Below are 21,699 nucleotides of genomic sequence, written 5' to 3'. Positions count from 1 at the left end.
AGGTGATATTTTCTTCTGAGGGCACTTTTTATTTATAGGTCACTTGTGGCACCATGCTCACGAAAGAAGAATTTTGTCCGCAATACTTGAAACAAATCAGTCTAGCTTCTACTAGTTCTACCGGGATTATTTGTTCTGAAGTTGTGTTTGATTTACTTTGGGACCATACATATATGAGCTGAAAAGGGAATCAAAGTTGTCCGTCATATTTGTAATAAACCTACGTACTCGGGTCACTACCTATATAGGGGTCGTTCTGTTAAGCCAAAAGCCAGGGGATTTTTTGTTCTGAAGGGCACTTTTAAAGTTTGCCGTACCAATGTGAAATGTTGCGAAGATTAACTTTGTCCGCAAAAATTTGAATTAAATCGACTTTTTACGCGATTTCGGGACAGCCTCTAAACCCAGGGGATGTGCAACTTCTCCGTTAGGCATAGTGCCAATTTTGTCCTCGAGTTTAGGAACAACGGTCAGCTAGCTCCCCTATTATGACTACATGTAATGGATATAACATTTAAAATCACACTCGGCAAACCTCAGCAGATTCCAGTACCTTTCATCTAGATATAGGGTACCTGAATCTGCCAATTACCCGAGGTTTGCCGCGTTACGTTCTCCCAAACGCTTGGCCACAGATCACTAATATGATTTCCCCATTGACTTAGACCGGCTCTAACTTTTTCCTAAATTTTCATGGATGGAGCACCATGGAAAACTTGAGATACACAAGCTGGAAGTAGAAACAAGTAGGTCTAAACATGCAATTTTTGACCCTACATTTCAACCTAACCCTGCAACCTCTCAACTCTAGTATCTTTCCGCCTCAAAATCATGAATATTCACCAAAACCTGGCAGAAAATGTATTTTCAAACCCTTTTCTTCCATTCTACAAAAAAATCGCCATGCAAAAGAGGGAAAAAGGGAAAGGGAGAGAAAGAATAAATGTGACGGCGTAGAAATATTTGGTGAGCTGTGTCCGCTTGGATCCACTCGGCAAACCTCGACAGTAGGGTACCGGAATCTACCGAGGTTTGCCGAGTGCGCTTGGATCTTGCAGACAGCGACTTCCGTTCCGCCTTCCGGTTTATCTCCCCCTTCGCAGTGTTTATCAAGTTTCGAGAAATCGGAGACAAGATTATTACAGGAGTCATGGTAATGGATTCAACGTAGATAATTTAAAGACTGTGATCCCAAGGGTGGATATTATTGTATTTTCCAAATCACTTAATCAAGTTAATGTGACTTTCTTCCAACAACAACCATAAAAAAAAGTATTGACAATTCGGCCGCCAGGTGTCTTGTGTCACGTTGTCAAGTCATTTTTTGGCTGATTCGTTTCGGGTTATAATAACATTAGCCATTTAAGTGCAACTAAACTTATTTTGTGAATTAATCTGCAGGGGCGATCGCATTTAATAACTAATAGCTTCAAGGTGGAGGTAATGGCTGCAAATGGTCGCGGAGGGATGAGGCCTTCTGGTAGATCCCCACCTTTTTTGCTCATCGGTTTGACTGTTGTCTTGTGTATCGTAGGTTTCAATTATTGGAATGTCTCATCAAGAAATAGTCACTTATCGACGGATCTAACTGCACTAAAAGATCAAATGAGATCGCAAACAGCAATGAGAATTAATGCAGAGAAAAGAAGTGAAAATGCAGCATCCAGAATAAGAGACTGTGAGGAGAACCAAAGTAGATTGAAGCAAATGTTCGATGAAAATAAAATGTCAATAAAGAAATCAAAGGATCGTTTAAACACCAAAGAATCTGAGTTACAGAGTACTGCTACAGATCTGAAAAGATGTCAAGATGATAAAGTAAGTCTGGTTGTGGATTACGGGCCAAATGTACAAATCCTACAGGACGGAGGGCCTGACAATGACAGCTGTCTAGTCGTTCGGATGGCATGGAAAAAATGAGGTACCATGTATACAATGGTATGCACATAAAAGATCCCTTGGCAGTAGGAATTTGATATAAGAATAGGCCATAGTGCCACTACCCAGGCAAAATTTCCCTTATAGTACACTGTATGACATATGCCTGTCTTCATTAGCCCAGTATAGGAGCAGAACAGTAGGACGTTAAACCCCATTTCATTTCATTTCATTTATTATAATATGTGACCCCCCCACAGCATACTGAGTCACAATGAGGAAATTTTGAAAATTGAGTTATTGTTATTTTCACATTCTCCAACTCATTACCTTCAATTTGATGTATAGTTTGTTTGAATTGGGCAAAAATTGACTGAGCTGTGTCCATTAGAAGCTACCCAACTCACAAAAGTAAGTTTTGAGAAAAAGCAAGTCAAAGATTTGGTATGTTCCAAAACAAAATCCCATTGCAACCAGGCCATTTATCTGCTGTTTTGTCGTTGAATATATCTTTCCATGGGTTTCCTGGGGTGCTGAAGACGAAAATCGTAGTAAAAATTTGATCTGACTATTTCCGCAATTTATTTGCTATATTTTGTCGTTTAATATGTTTTTTATTTAGAATTTCAAGGGTGCTAACGACGAAAATCGTAATAAATGCACTTCTTTCGTAACGAAACATCCAAAATACATACGGCATAATATTCACATGATAGTGTTATACTGAAGAACAATCTATACATTAGTAGTCTGTTGTGTATAATATAACTTTAGTGAGATTAACTCAGTTAATCTCATCAACTAATTAGCACCTTAGTGCCAGCTAGTGGTCAGGAGATTAAGATTGTTGATTGGATAATCATCAAAGAAGCCGCCACAGCTGTACGGTAGTTCATTTAACACGTGAATTAAATTAAGATTTTGCATGTACGATAGGTTTATTATTGTTTTCAGGTACCGTGACGTTATCAAAATATGAGTCCCTATAGAAATGTCAATTTCATAGTCAAGAAATGCTTACGTTCACTCAATGGCAGACTGAGAATCGTCGCATTTCGGCTCGTTGGTCGTTTTCTTTTTTTCGACCCATTGTGATAAGAGAATTTTAAACAATAATATCCCAGATGCATTCCTTACTTTGCATGCCGTATGAAGAAGCGACGGTAAACGGTATTCTTCTATCAATAAAATTCTCTTCGAAAAGAAAATTATTGGCCATTTTGTTTATTTCCATTTAAGGCCTATAGATTATTTTTTTAAAGATGATATGAGATATCAAATAATCACCACTTGGATTAATTATTCGGAGTAAATAATGAGTTGTCGACGGCTTTATCATTGACCCGTGACAGTTGATTAGTAATAGTATTACTCAATGACACACACCCGCTTGTTGATTAGTTTACATCATCAGCCACGTGGTTTCGATTAACACTCAACGGCAATCTCTACGATCAGAATTTTTTTTTTCTGCCACTTATCAGAGTGAATCGCATGTAAGTACCCAAAAACATTATCGCCAAAACCAAATATTTATGGATAATGTCTTGCACGCGGTGTCTGGGCCAATCAGCAAAGGAGTTGGGTGAACAGCATGGCAACAGGCAGAGTTAATTTATATTTTTGGAGGGTTTTAAAACTCGATTGTATCCGTTCAAAATCAATTCATCGAGAATATTTTGATCATATTTATAAACTAGAGATGCTCCGCTTTACAACGATGCCAATTGTTATGCAAGAGGAATGACCGGTCGTCCCGCTGCGAGCGAGACAAATAACTAATTTCGCCGAGAATTTTAAGAAATAGGACAGATTTAAGAATATGGTACTCTTACAAAACGTTCAAATACAGGTGTTTTAAAATGTTTTATTGCTTTTTTGATCTTCTGTGTCGATAGATAGTATATTTATAGACTCATTTTTGTGAAAATCTCAATTTCGTTCAAAATCAATATTTTCACTTATTTTGTCTTTATCTCATTATTGATTCTCCCACCTTCCAACTCATTTAGATGCGGTAGGTCACATATACATGTACGTCCACAGGACATATATTGCCGTTGCCCCTGTCTGTGTGTGTGTCTGTGTGTCGCCTACAGGCCACAATTCTTGAGTGATCATCTTGAAACTTTACATACTTATTCCTTATACTTATACTCTAAGGATGATTCCTATTGTTTTTGGTGCATGCCCGACCCCCAGGTTCAGAGCCACGTCCATTTCTTGTATTTGTTTGTAGCCTACAGGCCGCATTTCTTAATGCATCATCTTGAAACTTTGCATACTTATTCCTTGTACCCTAAGGAACATCCCTATCTTTTGAGGTGTATGCCCAACCCCCAGGGGCAGAGCCACGCTCATTTTCTTTTTGTGTGTGTGTCACCTACAGGCCACAATTCTTAATCGATCTACTTGAAAAAATTTCATATGAATTCTTTATACCCTAAGGATGATCCCTATTGTTTTTGGTGCATGCCCGAACCGCAGTGGCAGAGCCCCGCCCATTTCTTATATTTATTTGTTTTATCATCTACAGACTGCATTTCGTAACATATAACCTTGAAACTTTGCATACTTATTCCTTCTATCCTAAGGAACACCCCTATTGTCTGTGATGAATGCCCAACCCCCAGGGGCAGAGAGAGAGAGAAATGGGGTTTAACGTCCACTCGACACAAACTAGGTCATTTCGGGACTAACATATGGTTTAATTTTATTTACATAATTCGCTTGCGCGTAGGGGTCTTTAGCAGTGGGAGGAAACTGGAGGACCCGGAGAAAACCCACGAGGTTGGACAGGCGACCCTACTCCTTGCCACGTACAACCGGGGATTCGAAACCAAGCCAGTCGACTCAATGACAGACTTTATGATACAGCGTGCGCACGCTAACCATTCAGCCATCCAAACACCCCCCCCCCCCCCCGGGGCAGAGCCACGTCCATTTTCTTGTGTGTGTGTGTGTCACAGCCTGCAATGCTTAATCGATCATCTTGAAAACTTTTTTATACTTATTCCTTATACCCCAATGTTTGTGTGTCTTGTGTTTCGCCTACAGGCCACAATTTTTACAGATCCTTTTGAAACTTTGCATACCCATTACTTATACCCTAAGGATGCCCCCTATTGTTTTTTGGTGATTGCCCAACCCCCAGGGGCAGAGTCTCACCGATTTTTTCTTTGTGACTCTGTGTGTTGCCTACAGGCCATGATTCTTAATGGATCATCTTTGAACTTGGGATATGTATTCCTTATAGCCTAAGGACGAAAACTGAATGTCCCAACCCCCCAGGGGCAGAGCCACGCCCAATTTTTGTGTTTATCATTTACAGGCCGCGATTCTGAATGGATCAACTTTGTACTTGGCATATGTAGGCCTATACCTTATAGCAAAGGTCGTCCCGCGTCAACTATTAATTTTGGTGAATGCCCCCATCCCCAGGGACAGAGCCACGCCCAATTTTTGCCTTTAGTGTTCAAAGGCCACAATTCTGAATGGATAATCTTGGAACTTAGTATACTTATTCCTTATACTGACTAAGGACAGCAACTATTAATGTTGGTGCATGGTGCTTGTCCGACCCCCAGGGGTGTGGTACCACACCCACTTTTTTGTTGGTTTTTATCGGTAAATACTAAACATGTTGCAATAATTAACAGATTTTGTTCAAATTCAGCATATCAATCATTTCAATAACAGGGTGGTACCTATATATATTGTTCCATATCCAAACCCCATGGACAGAGCCACACCCAATTTTGATACGCCCACATTTTCATGTGGACGTATATTGTCGTCGCCCCTGTCCGTCCACAATTGTTTGAGGACACTCTACAGGTCACAATTCTTATCTGATTTTGATGACACTTGAAATATACGTTTATCTCCAAAAGATCTCGGTTGCTTTCGATATTGGCATGTATCGGATCGAAACTTCATGGATTATGGCCCCTGATTATACGAAAAATCATGTTTTTAGCTAGTGGATACACTAGAGGTCACAATTTTCATCTGATTTTGATGAAACTTGAAATACATGTTTATAACCTAAAGATCTTGGTTTCTTTCAATATTTGCGCATATCGAATCGTAACTTCCTAAATTATGGCCCCTGATTGTACGAAAAATCGCATTTTAGTTTAGCTTGTGGTCCCTCTAAAGTTCACAATTATTATCCGATTTAAAAAAACGTTTGAATATGTCACCATTACACCATAATGATGGTTGAGTTTGAATTTCGTGAAAATCAGACTAAAACTGCCGGGCAAAATGGCCGCCCCTCATACGCTAATAGTGTAAAAATACATATATTGTATTAAGGTTGTGGACCCTCTAGAGGTCACAATTTTAATCCGTTTTTGATGAAACTTGAAATATTTGTTTATAACCCAAAGATCCTGGTTCCTTTCAATATTCGCACATATCGGATCATAACTTCCTGAATTATGGCCCTTGATTGTATGAAAAATCGTGTTTTAAGCTTGTGGTCCCTCTAGAGGTAACAATTTTTATCCAATTAAAAAAAACGTTTGAATATATCACCGTTACACCCTAATGATGGCTGTGATCGAATTTCGTAAAAATCAGACCAAAACTGCCGGACAAAATGGCCCCGCCCCTCGTACACTAATAGTGTAAAAATATAGAATATCAAGGTTGTGGACTCTCTAAAGGTCACAATTTTCACACTATTTTGATGAAACTTGAAATGCTTGTTTATAACCCAAAGATCTTGGTTCCTTTCGATATTCGCGCATATCGGATCGTAACTTCCTGAATTATGGCCCCTGAATGTAGGGAAAATCGCATTTTTAGCTTGTGGTCCCTCAAGAGGTAACAATTTTTATCCAATTTAAAAAACCGTTTGAATATATCACCGTTACACTTAATGATGGTTGTCCATTGTACGCAAATAGTGTAAATATCTGGTATATCAAGGTTGTGGACTCTCTAGAAGTCGCAATTTTGATCTGATTTTGATGAAACTTGAAATAAATTGATATTTGCGCATATCGGATCGTAACTTCCTGAATTGTACAAAATTTAGAGGTCACAATTTTAATCCAATTTAAAAAAAAAAGTGTGAATATATCACCATTACACACTAAGGTCTTGGTTCCTTTCGATAATCTTGCATATCCGACCGTAACTTCCTGGATTGTGGTCCCAGATAGTTAGTTCCTTTCGATATTCGCGCATATCGGATCGTAACTTCCTGAATTATGGCCCCTGATTGTAGGAAAAATCGCATTTTTATCTTGTGGACCCTCTAAAGGTCACAATTTTTATCCGATTTTAAAGAAACTTGAAATGTATGTTCATAACCCAAAGATCACGGTTCCTTTCCATACCCGCGCATATCGGACCATATCTTCCTGGATTATGATCCCTGATTGTACAAAAAATCACCTTATTTTTTTTAGCTCATTCTCTGTCCATCTCTTGCAAAATCTGCGCATATCTTGAATGGCAACCGCTTGTTTTTTATACACCCACATTTCCATGTGGACGTATATTGTCGTCGCCCCTGTCCGTCCGTCCGTCCACAATTGTTTGTGAACAGTCTACAGGTCACAATTTTTACCAGATTTCAATGAAACTTGAAATATAGGTTTATCACCCTAAGATCTCGGTTCCTTTCAATATTGGCATGTATCGGACCGTAACTTCATGGATTATGGCCCCTGATTGTACGAAAAATCACGTTTTTGGATTGTGAACACTGTAGAGGTCACAATTTTTATCCGATTTGGTTTAAAATTGAAATGTATGCTTATAACCCAAAGATCTCGGTTCCTTTCGATATTCGTGCATATCGGAACGTAACTTCATGAATTATGGCCACTGATTGTACGAAAAATCGCGTTTTTAGCTTGTGGACCCTATAGAGGTCATAATTTTTCTCCGATTTAAAAAAACGTATTATTATATCACCATTACACCCTAAGGACAACTGAGTTCGAATTTCGTGAAAATCGGCCCAAAACTGACAGACAAAATGGCCGCCCTTCGGTCTCAAATAGCGTAAAAATATGGTATATCAAGGTTGTGGACCCTATAGAGGTCACAATTTTTATCTGATTTTGTTGAAACTTGAAATGCAAGTTTATAACCCAACAATCTTCGTTCCTTTCGGTATTCGCGCATATCGGACTGTAACTTCCTGAATTATGGACCCTGATAGTACGCAAAAACGCGTTTTTTGGCTTGTGGACCCTATAGAGGTCATAATTTTTATCCAATTTAAAAAAATGTGTTAATATATCACCGTTACATCCTAAGGACAGGCTGATTCGAATTTCGTGAAAATCGGCCCAAAACTGACAGATAAAATGGCCGCCCTTCGTTCTCAAATAGCGTAAAAATATGGTATATCAAGGTTGTGGACCCTATAGAGGTCACAATTTTTATCCGATTTTGTTGAAACTTGAAATGTAAGTTTATAACACAAAGATCTCGGTTCCTTTCGATATTCACGCATATCAGACCGTAACTTCATGAATTATGGCCCCTTATTGTACGAAAAATCACGTTTTTTGGTTTGTGGACGGTTGAATTCGAATTTAAAAAAACTTATTTTTTTTCACTGTTACACCCTAAGGACGACTGAGTTCGAATTTCGTGAAGTATCAGCCCAAAACTGACAGACAAAATGGCCGCCCCTCGTTCTCAAATTGCGTAAAAATATGATATATCAAGGTTGTGGACCCTATATAGGTCACAATTTTTATCCGATTTTGTTGAAACTTGAAATGTTAGTTTATAACCCAAAGATCTTGGTTCCTTTCGATATTTGCGCATATCGAATTGTAATTTCCTGAATTATGGCCCTTGATTGTAGGAAAAATCACTTTTGTTTTAGCTTTTTTTCTATCCATCTTTCGAAAATGTGGGCGTATCCTGCCTGGCAGCTGCTGGTTTTAGCTTGTAATCTATCCATCTCTTGCAAAATGTGGGTGTATCTTGCCTGGCAACCACTGGTTCATTACAGATCCTGCTTGGGTTAAGCTTATAATTACAAACTATGATAGTATACTACCTGTATCCAAGTTTCTAAGCCACCAATCAGCCCAAGATACATGTATATTTTATGAGCCAACAATATAAAGTTAACAGATATCTTAAAGTCTCTGACCGTCATTGGAATGTTAATCCCTTGCACACCTCAGAAACGAATATAAGTAGTCCAAACTGGGTTCACATCTTTTCTACAAAGATATTATGAATTGAAAACTTGTTAACATTGGCATCCACCGAAGATGACATAGATCATAAAGTCGACAAACACCAGGCCACTTTTGCTGAATCTTTTTGATGGACCTCTTTCTAATCCAATCTGAATCTACCATTGATTACCTGATTAAAGCAATAATTGCATATTTTCTAAGAAAGTCAAAACATAATTATTTCTATATCAATTACTTAATAGTTTGTTAAATCACTACTATACAATCATAGGAATGGGGAAAACCACTCAGGAAAATCCTAAGGTATGCACTTTATCAGTGCCAACACTTGGATAGTCCATATACCTCCTGGTTAGTCAGTCTATGCTATACTCTGATCACTGATTTTATTTAGTAATTGAACTAGAGTATACAGGTCAAAATTCTATGGAATACAATTACTGCTTATTACTGAGCGACGTTTCGACTAGGCTTCTCTAGTCATTATCAAGCTATGATAATAACTAAATGCCATTGAAACAGTTTAGTCGGGTGTAGTTACACTGTTTTCAATGATGTCAATATTCAGCAGTAAAAAGATGTACTAATGTCATTTTATGTATTTTATTTACTAGGTAGCCTGTGAAGAAGATAAAATAGGAATAAATGAACAGTTACATGAAGTACAAGGTACAGTAAACAGTTTCATATGACTTATTTACTAGAAGAAGAGCGACATTACGTAGTTAATTTGACAATTCATGTTTAACTACAATCTTATTTCCTTTCGTTTTTATACTTCAAAATTTCATTTTACTTGTCTACATCGAAAGTATAAAAAACGAAACGAAATATAGATCTGTATTTTAATTAGATTGGTTTAACGACACATTTTGATGAAAAGTGGTTAAAGAGGCAGTATGGGAGATTAGAGTTGACAGTTCTCACTATAATAGTTACAAAATAGATAAAGCAAATAGAATATGCTGTGAATTTCAGTCAAATTGCTCCACCCTGAACCAAGATATTAGCTTTTGAATTTTAGACTAACCTCGATCATCATTACTAAAGTCGGTATGATAAAAAACAAAGTCTCGATCATCCATTTTTACATTTAGTCATCCGTCAAAAAATTATTCCAATCCGCTAAATAGGGGTCCGTTCCTGGTGTTGGCCGAGAAAGTTCATCAAGATTTTCTGGCATAAGTTCCCTTTGTCAGTGGTGCAGGACAGAGGGCCGAATGATACGAAAACCCAAGGTCCTACGTATACATTGGAGTGCACGTAAAACTTCTCGTGACAGTTGGAATTCGATATAAGTGTAGACCATAGTGCCGCTGCCCAGGCAAAATTTCCCTCATAGCACACTGTATGGTGTATGCCTGTCTTCATAAGCCCATTCGGAGCAGAATAGTAGGACGTTAAATTTCATTTCATTTTTAATTGGAAGTATTTACAGCCTGTGGGAAATATATCATTGGGTACATGTATCTAACAATATGTATGTATATAGATGGTATTATTTTTTTTTTAGAAAGGCTCACAGAAAAAGAGAAAGAGGTTGCCACTCAACCTAAATGTGGTTTTGAGTGAGTTATTTACTTTTCATCAATTTACTGACTTGTCTCTGAAATTAGATGCATTATAATGATGTAATGATTTCATAACAAAAAAATCTAAAGGGTTGCTAATTAATGTACGGTAGGCACATGCACGAGTTGTATATTGTTTGGCGTGAAATTCTTTGTTCAACCTATGTGTGGCTTGTTCTTGCAAATATTGTGATGGTTTGAATTTTGGGATTGTGAAAGTTTCAACACTAATGATTTGAAAATTAAAGAGATCCTTAAATCAGCTGGTCTTGCAAATATTTTGATGGTTTGAATTTTGGGACTGTGAAAGTTTCAACACTAATGATTTGAAAATTAAAGAGATCCTTAAATCAGCTGATCAGTACTTAATGTATTTATAGTGTTCATGTTGGGCATGTGATGGAAGATGTTCCATGACTATGATTTATCATCATATTCATCTCTCCTTGGTTTGGCAGCTAACAGTGATGTTCATGCATATGTACAGATTGAGTTCTTAATGCATAAAATATATCTGTTTTATTCCTTTCAGGGAATGTAAAGCAGAAATTGGAAACATAGTAAATATCCTTACTAATACTATAGGTAAAGAACCTATCAAGAATAGCTTATTACAGAATAATATTGATGTTGCTAGCTTAATGTCGCAGGCTGGGTAAGTTTCTAAACACATTCTATACTCCGTGTAACTTATATGTGGGGATAATTTTTGTGCTCCCAGGGTAAGAGTTGATAGCCACGCTTTAAAAAACTGCTGGTTGCCTAGCAGCTCATTGTTTTACTTTTTCAGATAAGCTTACAGAATTTTCTTGTGCATTTTTTTTACTGTATTTCTAAGTCAATAAAATTTATTTTTTATATGCCAACCTTTCGAATGAGAGTTATATTTTCTTCACCCCAGTCAGTCTTGCATCCATCCACATTTATTCTGTAACACTACATGTCAGAGTTTTTCTTTTTCAAACTTGTTACTCTTGCTTATACATAAAAGGAATCCTACTGAAATGATATTTCGCAGAGTTATTCCTATGGTCACCGCAAAATTATAAAAGCTACATATATTGGTCAGGGCTATTGAGATTTCAAATTTATTGGGATTGTTCATCTGATCATAAGGTGTAACTTTATCAAAGTTCAGACTCGCCTTTTATTTTTATACATACATTGTAGTTATTTCCCCCTAAGTCTCTAAATTCACCTTTTAGTATGCTGCCCATGGGCGTATGTTCATTGCTTGGCATCTTAAAGAATTTGTAAACATATAAAATGATGGTTATTTTTCTAAAATGTATTTTATAATTCATTATATGTATATATATATATTTTATTTTAAAGAGGTTCAGATGCAATTAAACAAGGATCAAATTCAGAAAATTTACAAGGCAACCAGAATTACCAAGTTCAGCAACCAGGTCAGATCGATTCTAGACAGCCAGTTGATCCCAGTCAGCATTTTTTTGAAGGTCAAAATGCAGTAAATAATAATAATAATCGGCTGCAAGCAGGTGGATTCAATCCTCAGATCGATTCTAGACAGCCAGTTGATCCTAATCAACAGTTTATTAAAGGTCAAAATGCAGTAGATAATAATAATAATAATAATCAGCTGCAAGCAGGTGGGTTCAATCGTCCGATCGATTCTAGACAGCCAGTCGATCCCAATCAACAGTTTAATAAAGGCCAAAATACTGTAGACAATAATCAGCCACAAGCAGTTCAAGATAATCTACAATATCCTGGAGGTCAAGGGCATTCAAATAACGTAGGCCAGTCTCACCAAGATCCTGGTAACCAAAATCAACTACCCCCAGTTAAATCAGGTCAACCTGACACTGATCAACATATTCCTGCTAATGCAGATGGTAATCAACCTGAACCAAATCATGCAAATCTTGAACAACCTGGAAACATAGATCAGCATGATCAAGGTGCTAAGGGTCAATTTCAGCCAAATCCTGATCAGAAAGGTCAATTTCCTGTGAACAAAGGTCAATCTGCATCTGATCCAAAAGATAAAAGTAATCCGAGTCAAATAGCCCAAAATACAGTTCAAGAGGCACTAAAAGGAAATACTGGTACAGAACAACAGATACTGGGTCAAGGACCAGTGAAAGTGGGCCAAGAACAACTGAAAGTGGGTCAAGAACAACTGAGATCAAGTCAAGAACTAAAACCAGGTCAAGAAGAAATAAAAAACAGTCAGGAACAAGTAAAATCAGATCGAGAATCAATTGACACCCCAAAAAATCCCATATCTAATGCTGAAAGCACTATTCATCAACAACAAAACATGTTACATGTATCACAAGAAAATAAAGTACCTGGATCTAATCAGTTAGAAAACAATAAAACACTAGAAAGTCAAGAACAGCCAAAATCTCCAACACAGCTACCTATACCAAATCAGATTGATAAGGGTGGACCAGAAGAAGATGAATCTAAAAAGAATGATGCTATTGTTGATAAGAAAGTCACAGAAAGTGAGTACAATTTAAATTGTTGTGATCTGTTAAAATGTAATTTTCAATCCACATGGTTTAAGACAGTCCATTTTGCATAAGGATAAATAGGTTAACATTTCAAATTAATTTGCATTCTTGTTCCACAATGATCCAAGGTTTGTGAACCCTCAAAAAATGAAAATTATAATCTGATCTGTATGAAATTGTCTAGTAAATGCCCCCAATTACCTAAAAAAGAATAAATATGCTACAACCCTTGTCAAGCGCTCGGACAATTTAGCTGCTGTGGTCGTATGTTTCATTGTCTGGCAACCTATCTTATAACAAGAATGACCAGCTCTTTATTTAAATCTTTAATGCATCTTTAATGTGTTTAGTTAATGCTTGTCATTATGTAATTTAAACATTATGTTCCTAAACATACTGGGAGCCATGGTAGTCGGTGGCTCAGTGAGTTAGACGCTGTCTCGTTAGCTTGGAGGTCATGGGTTCCATCCCAGTGTTGGCCGAGAAAGTTCATCAGGATTTTCCAGCATGGTTTCCCCTTGTCAGTGGTGCAGGTTGGAGGGCTTGACAGGGACAGCTGTCTAGTCATTTGTGTGGGACAAAAAACGAGGCCCTGTGTACACATTGGCGTACACGTAAAAGATCCCCTGGCACGGCAGTTGGAATTCGATATAAGAGTAAGTCTTAGCTCTGCTGTCCAGAAATTTCACTCTCAGCTCACTGTATGGTGTCTGCATTATCTTCATTAGCCCAGCCAGAGCAGAACAGTAGGACGTTAAACCCCATTTCATTTCTTAAAAATATTGTACTTGTACTTAAAAGTATTATCTTTTCAGAATCTCCAGGAAAGGTAGAGAAGATTGTAGAAGATAGTTATAATACTATAAACAAACATGGTGGTGGTTTTAGGGAAAGTAAAAACTTTGATAATCAACAACTTTCCCGTTCCCCTGCACTTGAACAACCCAATAAACCCCTTGATCCCTTACATTATGCTTCTCTTGCTAAAACATCTGTACCTCATTCTTCAAATATAAATATTTTCAATGGTTCCCCTTATGATCATCGACCGCATGATGTTATGATTGAACAAATGGATAAAGGAAAAGTAAACTTTAATATTGATAAACCCAATCATCAGATAGACGGACCTCTAGATGAGGCTGTTATCAATCCTAGAAGAGATCAACAAGATAAAGATTATAGTTACGGTGGTGATGGGGCCGATGATGATGACAATACTTATAAGGTAGCAAATACTTTACTTTCTTAAAGCCATCTCTATAACCGGAAGTTCAGTTTAAGATGATGCCCCTGACAGTTTTGTCTAAAATATTGGAAACAATTTGGTTAGAACAAAAAACCGAGGTGTACACATTGGCATGCACGTAAAACAACCCTTGAAAGTTGGAATTCGATATAAGACTTTTAGGTTAGGCTGTGGTGCTGCTGGCCAGACAATATTTCCCTCTTATGATGTATGCCCGTCTTTATTAGGCAAAGCCATGGTAAAAGCCGACGTACGCTAACCATGTCTGTCACGGCATTATTTATTTTCGTGTGCCGTAGTAGACCCTATCATCCCAAATTAGTTTAAAGAAAGATGTATTGGTATTTTGTTTATTTATACTTAGAAGATGTGTAGGCCTAGGTCTATTCATTTTACAATTATTCTACGGTCTTTATATTTGTTTATTTGCCGTAAATAGGTCACCCAGACCAATTTACGGCACTCCAATGATAAAGGTTTGAATGTTGTAATTGTCCAACACGTGCCTGCAAATTTTCACGATGTTTCTTATTTTATTTCTTACCTGTGTTGACCGTGGATTTGCTACGGCCCGAGAGTAGGACTAGGAGGACGATGAGAGCTTTCTCAGTTTCTGCCTGACCTGATTCTCATTCCACCGTAATAATAATAATATTCGTGAGACACGTACAACAACTTTACAAACAAGTCAAATAATACAACGTGTTTTAATTATCAATATCTACCTGTTGTCATAATTCGTTGTACTCAAATAAAACACAAAGTAATAATGTAATATTTGAAAAAAAAAACCCAACAAAACAACAAATACCGAAAGGTCCTCAACTTATCTATCCAGAGAAACAGAGTGGGGCGGGACAATTTTATGCTCGGTCGGGTGGTGTCAAAAAGTTTTTAGATCCCTGTATCATTGATGAAAATTAAGTGAATTTGGTAAAATTTGAATATATAAATAGAAATTTGATTTGCACTGAACCAAATACAAAAGGCAGCAGATGCTCTGAAAATACACCAAGAAGGGTTTAATTTTCATAAAAGATTACGCCCCCCTCCCAAAACATTTTTTCACTCGCTCCGTTCACCAAATATATTTTTACACCACTCAACAAATTCTGGCTACATCCCTGTGTTTCAGTATGACCTTGCAGGCACATTTTCAAGTGTGTGCGCAGGCACACTCAACTTTTATAGAGCCCTGCTGACAACGCGTTACTATCCACTATAATTCAGTCTTGAACATTGTTTAAAATTACTAATCAAATTGAGTTATTTCTACCATATAATTTGAAATACACATTGAGATTGGCATACATTGCTGTTGTAGAATTGATAGTCTTTAGTATTTAATCGACTGCACCTTAAAGTCGCTACCCGTCTTTGCTGATTTGCAAGATTATTTCAAATCATGGCATTTTCCCATATTGCGAGTACAGTAATTGATTCAAGTTTGTTAGTAGTGCCAATTGTTATTAAATACACTTGTCCAGTCTGTCGGACTTAATCAAGTGCCCCTGCAAGACACAACCTGCATCAAAAGGAGATAACTGATTCAAGGACTATTAGTAGAAAACTTTGGATTTATTAATTCAGTCAGCTTTTATGATATCACATATTCTTACTGCGTATGATTTTTTCCTTTTTGTTACCATATGAAATATTTTTTGCATCCTATAACCCTTTAGCTAGAAGCTTTTCCCATATTTACACTTCCTTTTTCTTTGGTTCAAATTGACTTTACTTTTTATAGAGATTATGATCAGTACCAATGTCCAAAAAAAACTGATTGAGTATATTACACACAAAAAAAAATGAGTGTTCTAGGTCTTAACTACTAGTGTGTTGGAGTCCTGTGCCGGTAAAAGTGCTTAGGCCAACCCTTTTGTGTGGATAATTTTGAAGTTCCTAGCCGCAGTTAGCCAAATTAAAGATATACATTGTATACCTTAATTAATATAGGCAAAATGCAATCTCACTGAATCTCGTAATGTTAATATTGTATGTTGTAAAATAGTTTCTCTGTCATCCAAGGTTGTATTTACGGATGTGTACATACTATAATTTAGTGACAAGGAGTAGAAATGATGTGATAGCTTGAACATAACGCCTATAAATAGCAGTGTGGAAGATGGGATCAGTTCACAAACTGTGATGTTTTGGGGTTACAGATGCTATGTAATTCCTAATTAGCCCTAATCAAACCTGATAAGAGTAATGTTTTCTTCCAATTTGAAATTTTGAAATAATATTGATAATGGAAAGTAACGTTATACAAGAGCTAAGTCTGCCTATTGCAGGTCTTTCTTTGGGCCTTAAATGTTATATAAACTATTAATTATTTAGTAGACATTTATTAACATGAACAGACCTTAATCAACTCTCGATGCCATCTTGTGTCAGATTTTCACAGGATTTGAATTCGATTTGTTGCTGAATGCTCATTGATGATTTAATCCAAAAATGGATAATTGAGCCTATGTTTCTTATCGTACCGACTTTAGTATGATGATCGAGGCTAAGCCTAATTCAGAGTCGACCAATTTGACTGAAATTTTCAGCATATTCCCTTTACATTATCTTGTTTTTAACTATTAAAGTGAGAACTGCCAGCTCTTTATCTAATCTTCCATAATGCCCCTTTAACTAAGTTACTGTACTAAACTTTCTGAAATAGATTATATTATTGTATTAATAGTATTACTAATACTACATATCACAGAAAATCTCATTTTGAATTTTGTATTACATGTATTTTTCTTGATAGGATAAAGGACAAGGTGATAATGGTTCTAGAATGAATCGTGCAGTAAGTATTTCTGATATTGTCTTTCCGAGTTATGCCCCCTTTTTTAACTAAATATTGTGAACACTCAGTCTGGAATTTACAACTGTAATTTGATTTTTTTCAAATATGTATTAGGTGCATGGCAGTAAAATGTCTAGATTGATTTGGGAGCTATGTTTCTTTGAATTTATGAAACCATTTTAACATCCTTGAAGCTACACTGCTATCATTTTATGCAGTCCGATGTTGCCATCAGCTTGTCTGTCGTTCATTTGTCAGTGTATTCCACTGTTCACAATTAAACATGTTAGGGACAAAAATTATCATGGGATATTTTTGTAATGTCTGGGTTGATCTAGATGAACTTATAATAAGACATTATTAAAAGCACTTCTTTTCCCCAGTTCTATTAAAATTATACCAACATTTTGTTTCGTTGTATTTTTAACTGTCCTTTTTTTTAACCCTATGGCATTGCATCTTGATCAAAGAAAGTTTTTAGTGAAACTGATTGATCAACTTTAGATCAACATACCAAGTAGAGTCCTTGGTGCAAAAATTTGGAAGATGACATCTACCATAGTTTTCATTAGATTGTCATACAATTATTACTAGTATATGTTGTGTTTGATTTTAGAGGGATGAACCAAGAGAAGACAGTATAGATCAACAGAGTATTGATGATGAGGATATACCACAACAATAATTGTACATTTATACCAATGTTAGTCCTTACTGATCTTTACATAACCCCTATCTGTAACTATTAATAGTACATACATCTGACCATTCAGCTGATCAGCAATGTGAACCAACAATATTGTGATGTTTCTGATTAGTTATCCTTCCCTGGGCCTGCTTTTTACATTGACTTAGAGATTGACTAAACACAGAAACAGATTTTCACTTAGTACCCTGTGTTGTAGACAGTTGTGGGTTTTAAAGAAGTACAAAGAATTGATCAGTCTCACATCAAGCCTATTGGACCAATGAAAACTATTGCCCACACAGTTGCTATCAAGTGTGGTAATGGTTACAAAGCTAATATTATGTTCTTTACCATTGCTTCAGTAATATGGCCCACCATAGACATATCACCAATAGTAATAGGTTACAGACTGTGGCTATGCCAAGATTGTTGATACTGATTATACCATGGACCTTATAATATTATAAGGTCCATGATTATACTAACAAATTACCTTACAATGAACAAAACTAGTAATAACTGGATGTATTTAATACAGGGTTTTTTTTTTTTATATAAAGTGTAAACACTACACATTCATTCTTACTAGCTACCAGAATCTGTTGATCTCACCATCTTTGCTTTATACCATGTATCTTGCTTAGAGGCTAAATAATGGTCCCTAAGCACATACTAATGCTCAAGTAATTTATCAGTCTTTATTTAGTCTAAAAATGTTGAATTTACATGTGTAACTTGATAAACTGACAATAAAACATTGAACAATTTGGACATATTTTTTAGTGTGTATTGTACTCAACTGTCAGCACTTTGTTTTTGATGGCTTCATATTTATCATAATGATGTTAAATCAAGATTATAATAACACATTAGGAATTACCTCGTATTTACCTGCTTTAGTAATTTGAGAATTTTATAACCTGATTAAAATATACTTAAAAAGATACTGTGATTTTTGTATTTTGTATATATTCATAAGAAGTATATTTTTGAAAAAATGAACATGTAAGTAATTACATGTAAATTGTGTTAAATCATATCTAAATATTCCTATCTTTTCAGTCAGTACATTGTAGAATGAATGTTAAAATGCTTATTTGCAAATCTGTGTGTTACAAAGTAACAAATATTTTCAATAAAGAGTAGAATTTGAATACATTTTATTAAAACTATGCAAGCTCCTTAAATTTATTTTATTTCCATTTACTGGTAGTTTTAGAATTGAAAGTTTAGATGTATATTTTTAAAGTTTCTTATCATGTATTAACATTCCGTTATGATTTGGTTGTATTGATATGTATTATTATGTTTAATACTGTAAAACAAGAAATTAACACTCACAAGAAATTCATGCATTAAACAGCTCCAGTGGCATTAATTTATGTCTGCATTTCTTGGAAGTAGTATCAGTAGTTTCACAAATAAATTTGTCTTCTTGTTAAACATAACACCCCATAAAACAATATACTAATTAATGAGCTAATCAATGTCGTAGATAACATAACTTTATTGGTCACCCTGTTCTAAATTTAGAGAAGAAGATGCAGCAGCTTGCATTAATTTCAATACAGGTTAATTTCTTGCCTTACAGTATGGGGATATTCGCCTGGTGACAATGGAGTGAAAATGGGAATTTTGGGTTGCAACACATGCACTAAATAAGAAAGTATCCTGGCACTAACAGGACTGTAATCTGTCATTTGATTGCAATTCTGTTGATTTGAAATGTTCCAGACTAACAGCCAAGCATTCCCTGTGTTACCCCCAGACAAATTTATCAGTCTTGAGCTTCCCCATTTGATTGGTCACAAGTCCAGAAGTACTGCAGACCTATCAAACTGTTAATATGGTGTAAGATCTTAGTTGTCAGGTCAATCAGCAGTAGTAATTCCATTCTTATCATGGGTAGATGACATAGTAGTGGACTAAGGGGAAGCTCAAGATATTTATCATACTATATGTTTATTATTTATTAATTGTGTAAGGTGTTGATGTTTTTGTTTACTGTGGTCCCTCACTTCTAAATATGGTTCTCATCTCACAATAGTCTGTAAATAAAGGATGATAGATCTTGATCATCTCGTTCATCCTAAATGTGCCATTATTATATCCCCTGTTAAATTGTGTTTTCTTTAGTTGTAACACGTTTTAACTTTGTTTATCTTTACTGTTTGCCTTCAAATTTGAGCATCTGCTCGGTGGTGATAACTTGTGACAAAGTCAGTAGTTTTTTTTACTTGGTCATCTTTTCTGGAATAACATCGATCTCAAAAAATTCATCATGGGAGCAAATTTTTCAGTAATAACATCAATTCTACTTTCTAAACAACAAAATTGTTTGAGTCAAACACGGCAAACAATTTGATTCTGAACATTTACTGCAACATAAAGGTTCTCACAAGTTATCTTATGATCACTGCCAAAGATTTTGCAAGCAGACATTTTGACATCTATCGCACATCTATTGAACAATATCAGTGACCTTAAAAATATCTTTGAAACTTATTTTAAAAAATTTGTTTTGTTTGCCAGTTTTTTCACGAATTGAAATACAATTTAAAAAATATATTTCCTCAACAGTTAAGAACTTAAATACATAGCTATTAATTGGAAAATATATTCAACCTATGCAGATAATATATCTGTTGCTAAAAACATTTAATCTTGCAAGATATGAAAGAGGAAACCATATTCAATTTCAAATTTAAAAAAATTCTGCTAGTAGCTTACAGCAGTCATATAAAGGATTGACAAAATGTGTTTGTGGCGTATAGTTATATGCAGTTGATGTTTAAGGATTTCGTATGTTATTTATTTTTATCTTACTAACCAACTTCATTCTATATTTTTTTTTCTATGTCATAAGAAATATACTTTCAGTTAAAATACATTTTCAGGTTGCACTAGATGATCTTATTTACCATGATTGGATCATGTCATTAAATTTCATCTTTAAATATTGGTACCCGGTATTTTTTGTGAGGGATTAGACATTGAATGATAGATGGTTTTATTTAAATTAAATGCACCCAGGTGTGGAACTAGAAGGGAGATTTAGTAATTTTGTTCCAATTTGTGCAATCTGCTGAAAACAAAATATTTTCTGGCATTTATAAATTTTGAGATGTATTATAGCTTTATACTTCATGTATAGTGTATTCAGCACTATTGGGTATTGTTTCTTTTATGTCATGTATGTTATTGTATTGCTTTTTAACATGTGGAAAATAAATAAAAATATTTGGTTGATTTTTTTGTGTTTTTACTCAACCAGTTAACATAAGCTAAACCTCTTGACTTGATCAAATTGAAGTATTGATATAGATATGATGTGTTATTTTGATTAGTGATTTGGCATCACTGTTTTGAATGAAGCAAGATTGTTATCACACCCAAAACAGATCAACATAATATTAAATCAAATGTAATTGGCATTTTAATTTTGACCCACCTAAAAGAAAGTGCCATTAACACTAAACACCCCCCCCCCCCCACCCAGTTTACGTGTGGATAAGTTAATTTGAATTATATGTCACCTGTTGGGTGCCAAGGGGCAAAAATCCAAGGTCATGTGTATACATCATTTTAATTGGCATTTTAATTTTGACCCACGTAAAAGAAAGTGCCATTAACACTAAACACCCCCCAGTTCACATGTGCATAAGTTAATTTGAATTATATGTCAACTGTTGAAAAAACAATCTGTTATGAGTAGATTGTGGAGAGGTGCAGTGGCTCAATGTGGTTTTCCCTTGAAGGCGTGCCAAGGAACAAAGTTTAGTCATTCATAAGGGTCATGTGTATACATCAGCGTGCACATAAAAGAATCCCTGG

At 35.7% G+C, this 21,699-nt stretch overlaps 1 protein-coding gene across 2 annotated transcripts; it reads left to right on the top strand.

Moving 5' to 3' along the window:
- The first annotated feature begins 1,076 nt into the window (after positions 1-1,076).
- LOC126818560 (homeobox protein 2) lies at positions 1,077-21,114 on the top strand. 2 transcript variants are annotated; one of them, XM_050546013.1, is made up of 8 exons: positions 1,077-1,818; positions 9,680-9,734; positions 10,579-10,633; positions 11,169-11,291; positions 11,972-13,116; positions 13,941-13,954; positions 17,136-17,177; positions 17,794-21,114. In XM_050546013.1, the coding sequence occupies exons 1-8, from the start codon at positions 1,444-1,446 to the stop codon at positions 17,860-17,862; spliced, it is 1,878 nt and encodes a 625-aa protein (XP_050401970.1). In that variant the 5' UTR covers positions 1,077-1,443; the 3' UTR covers positions 17,863-21,114. The 2 variants fall into 2 exon arrangements, with proteins under 2 accessions (XP_050401970.1, XP_050401968.1); XM_050546011.1 differs by having other exon boundaries at positions 1,079-1,818; positions 13,941-14,353.
- The last annotated feature ends 585 nt before the right edge of the window (positions 21,115-21,699 follow it).

Source organism: Patella vulgata, chromosome 4, assembly GCF_932274485.2.
Source record: "Patella vulgata chromosome 4, xgPatVulg1.2, whole genome shotgun sequence".
Classification (NCBI taxonomy): Eukaryota; Metazoa; Mollusca; class Gastropoda; family Patellidae; genus Patella; species Patella vulgata.
The sequence above is the reverse complement of the archived record's forward strand: the minus strand, read 5'-3'. Positions and strand labels throughout refer to the sequence as shown.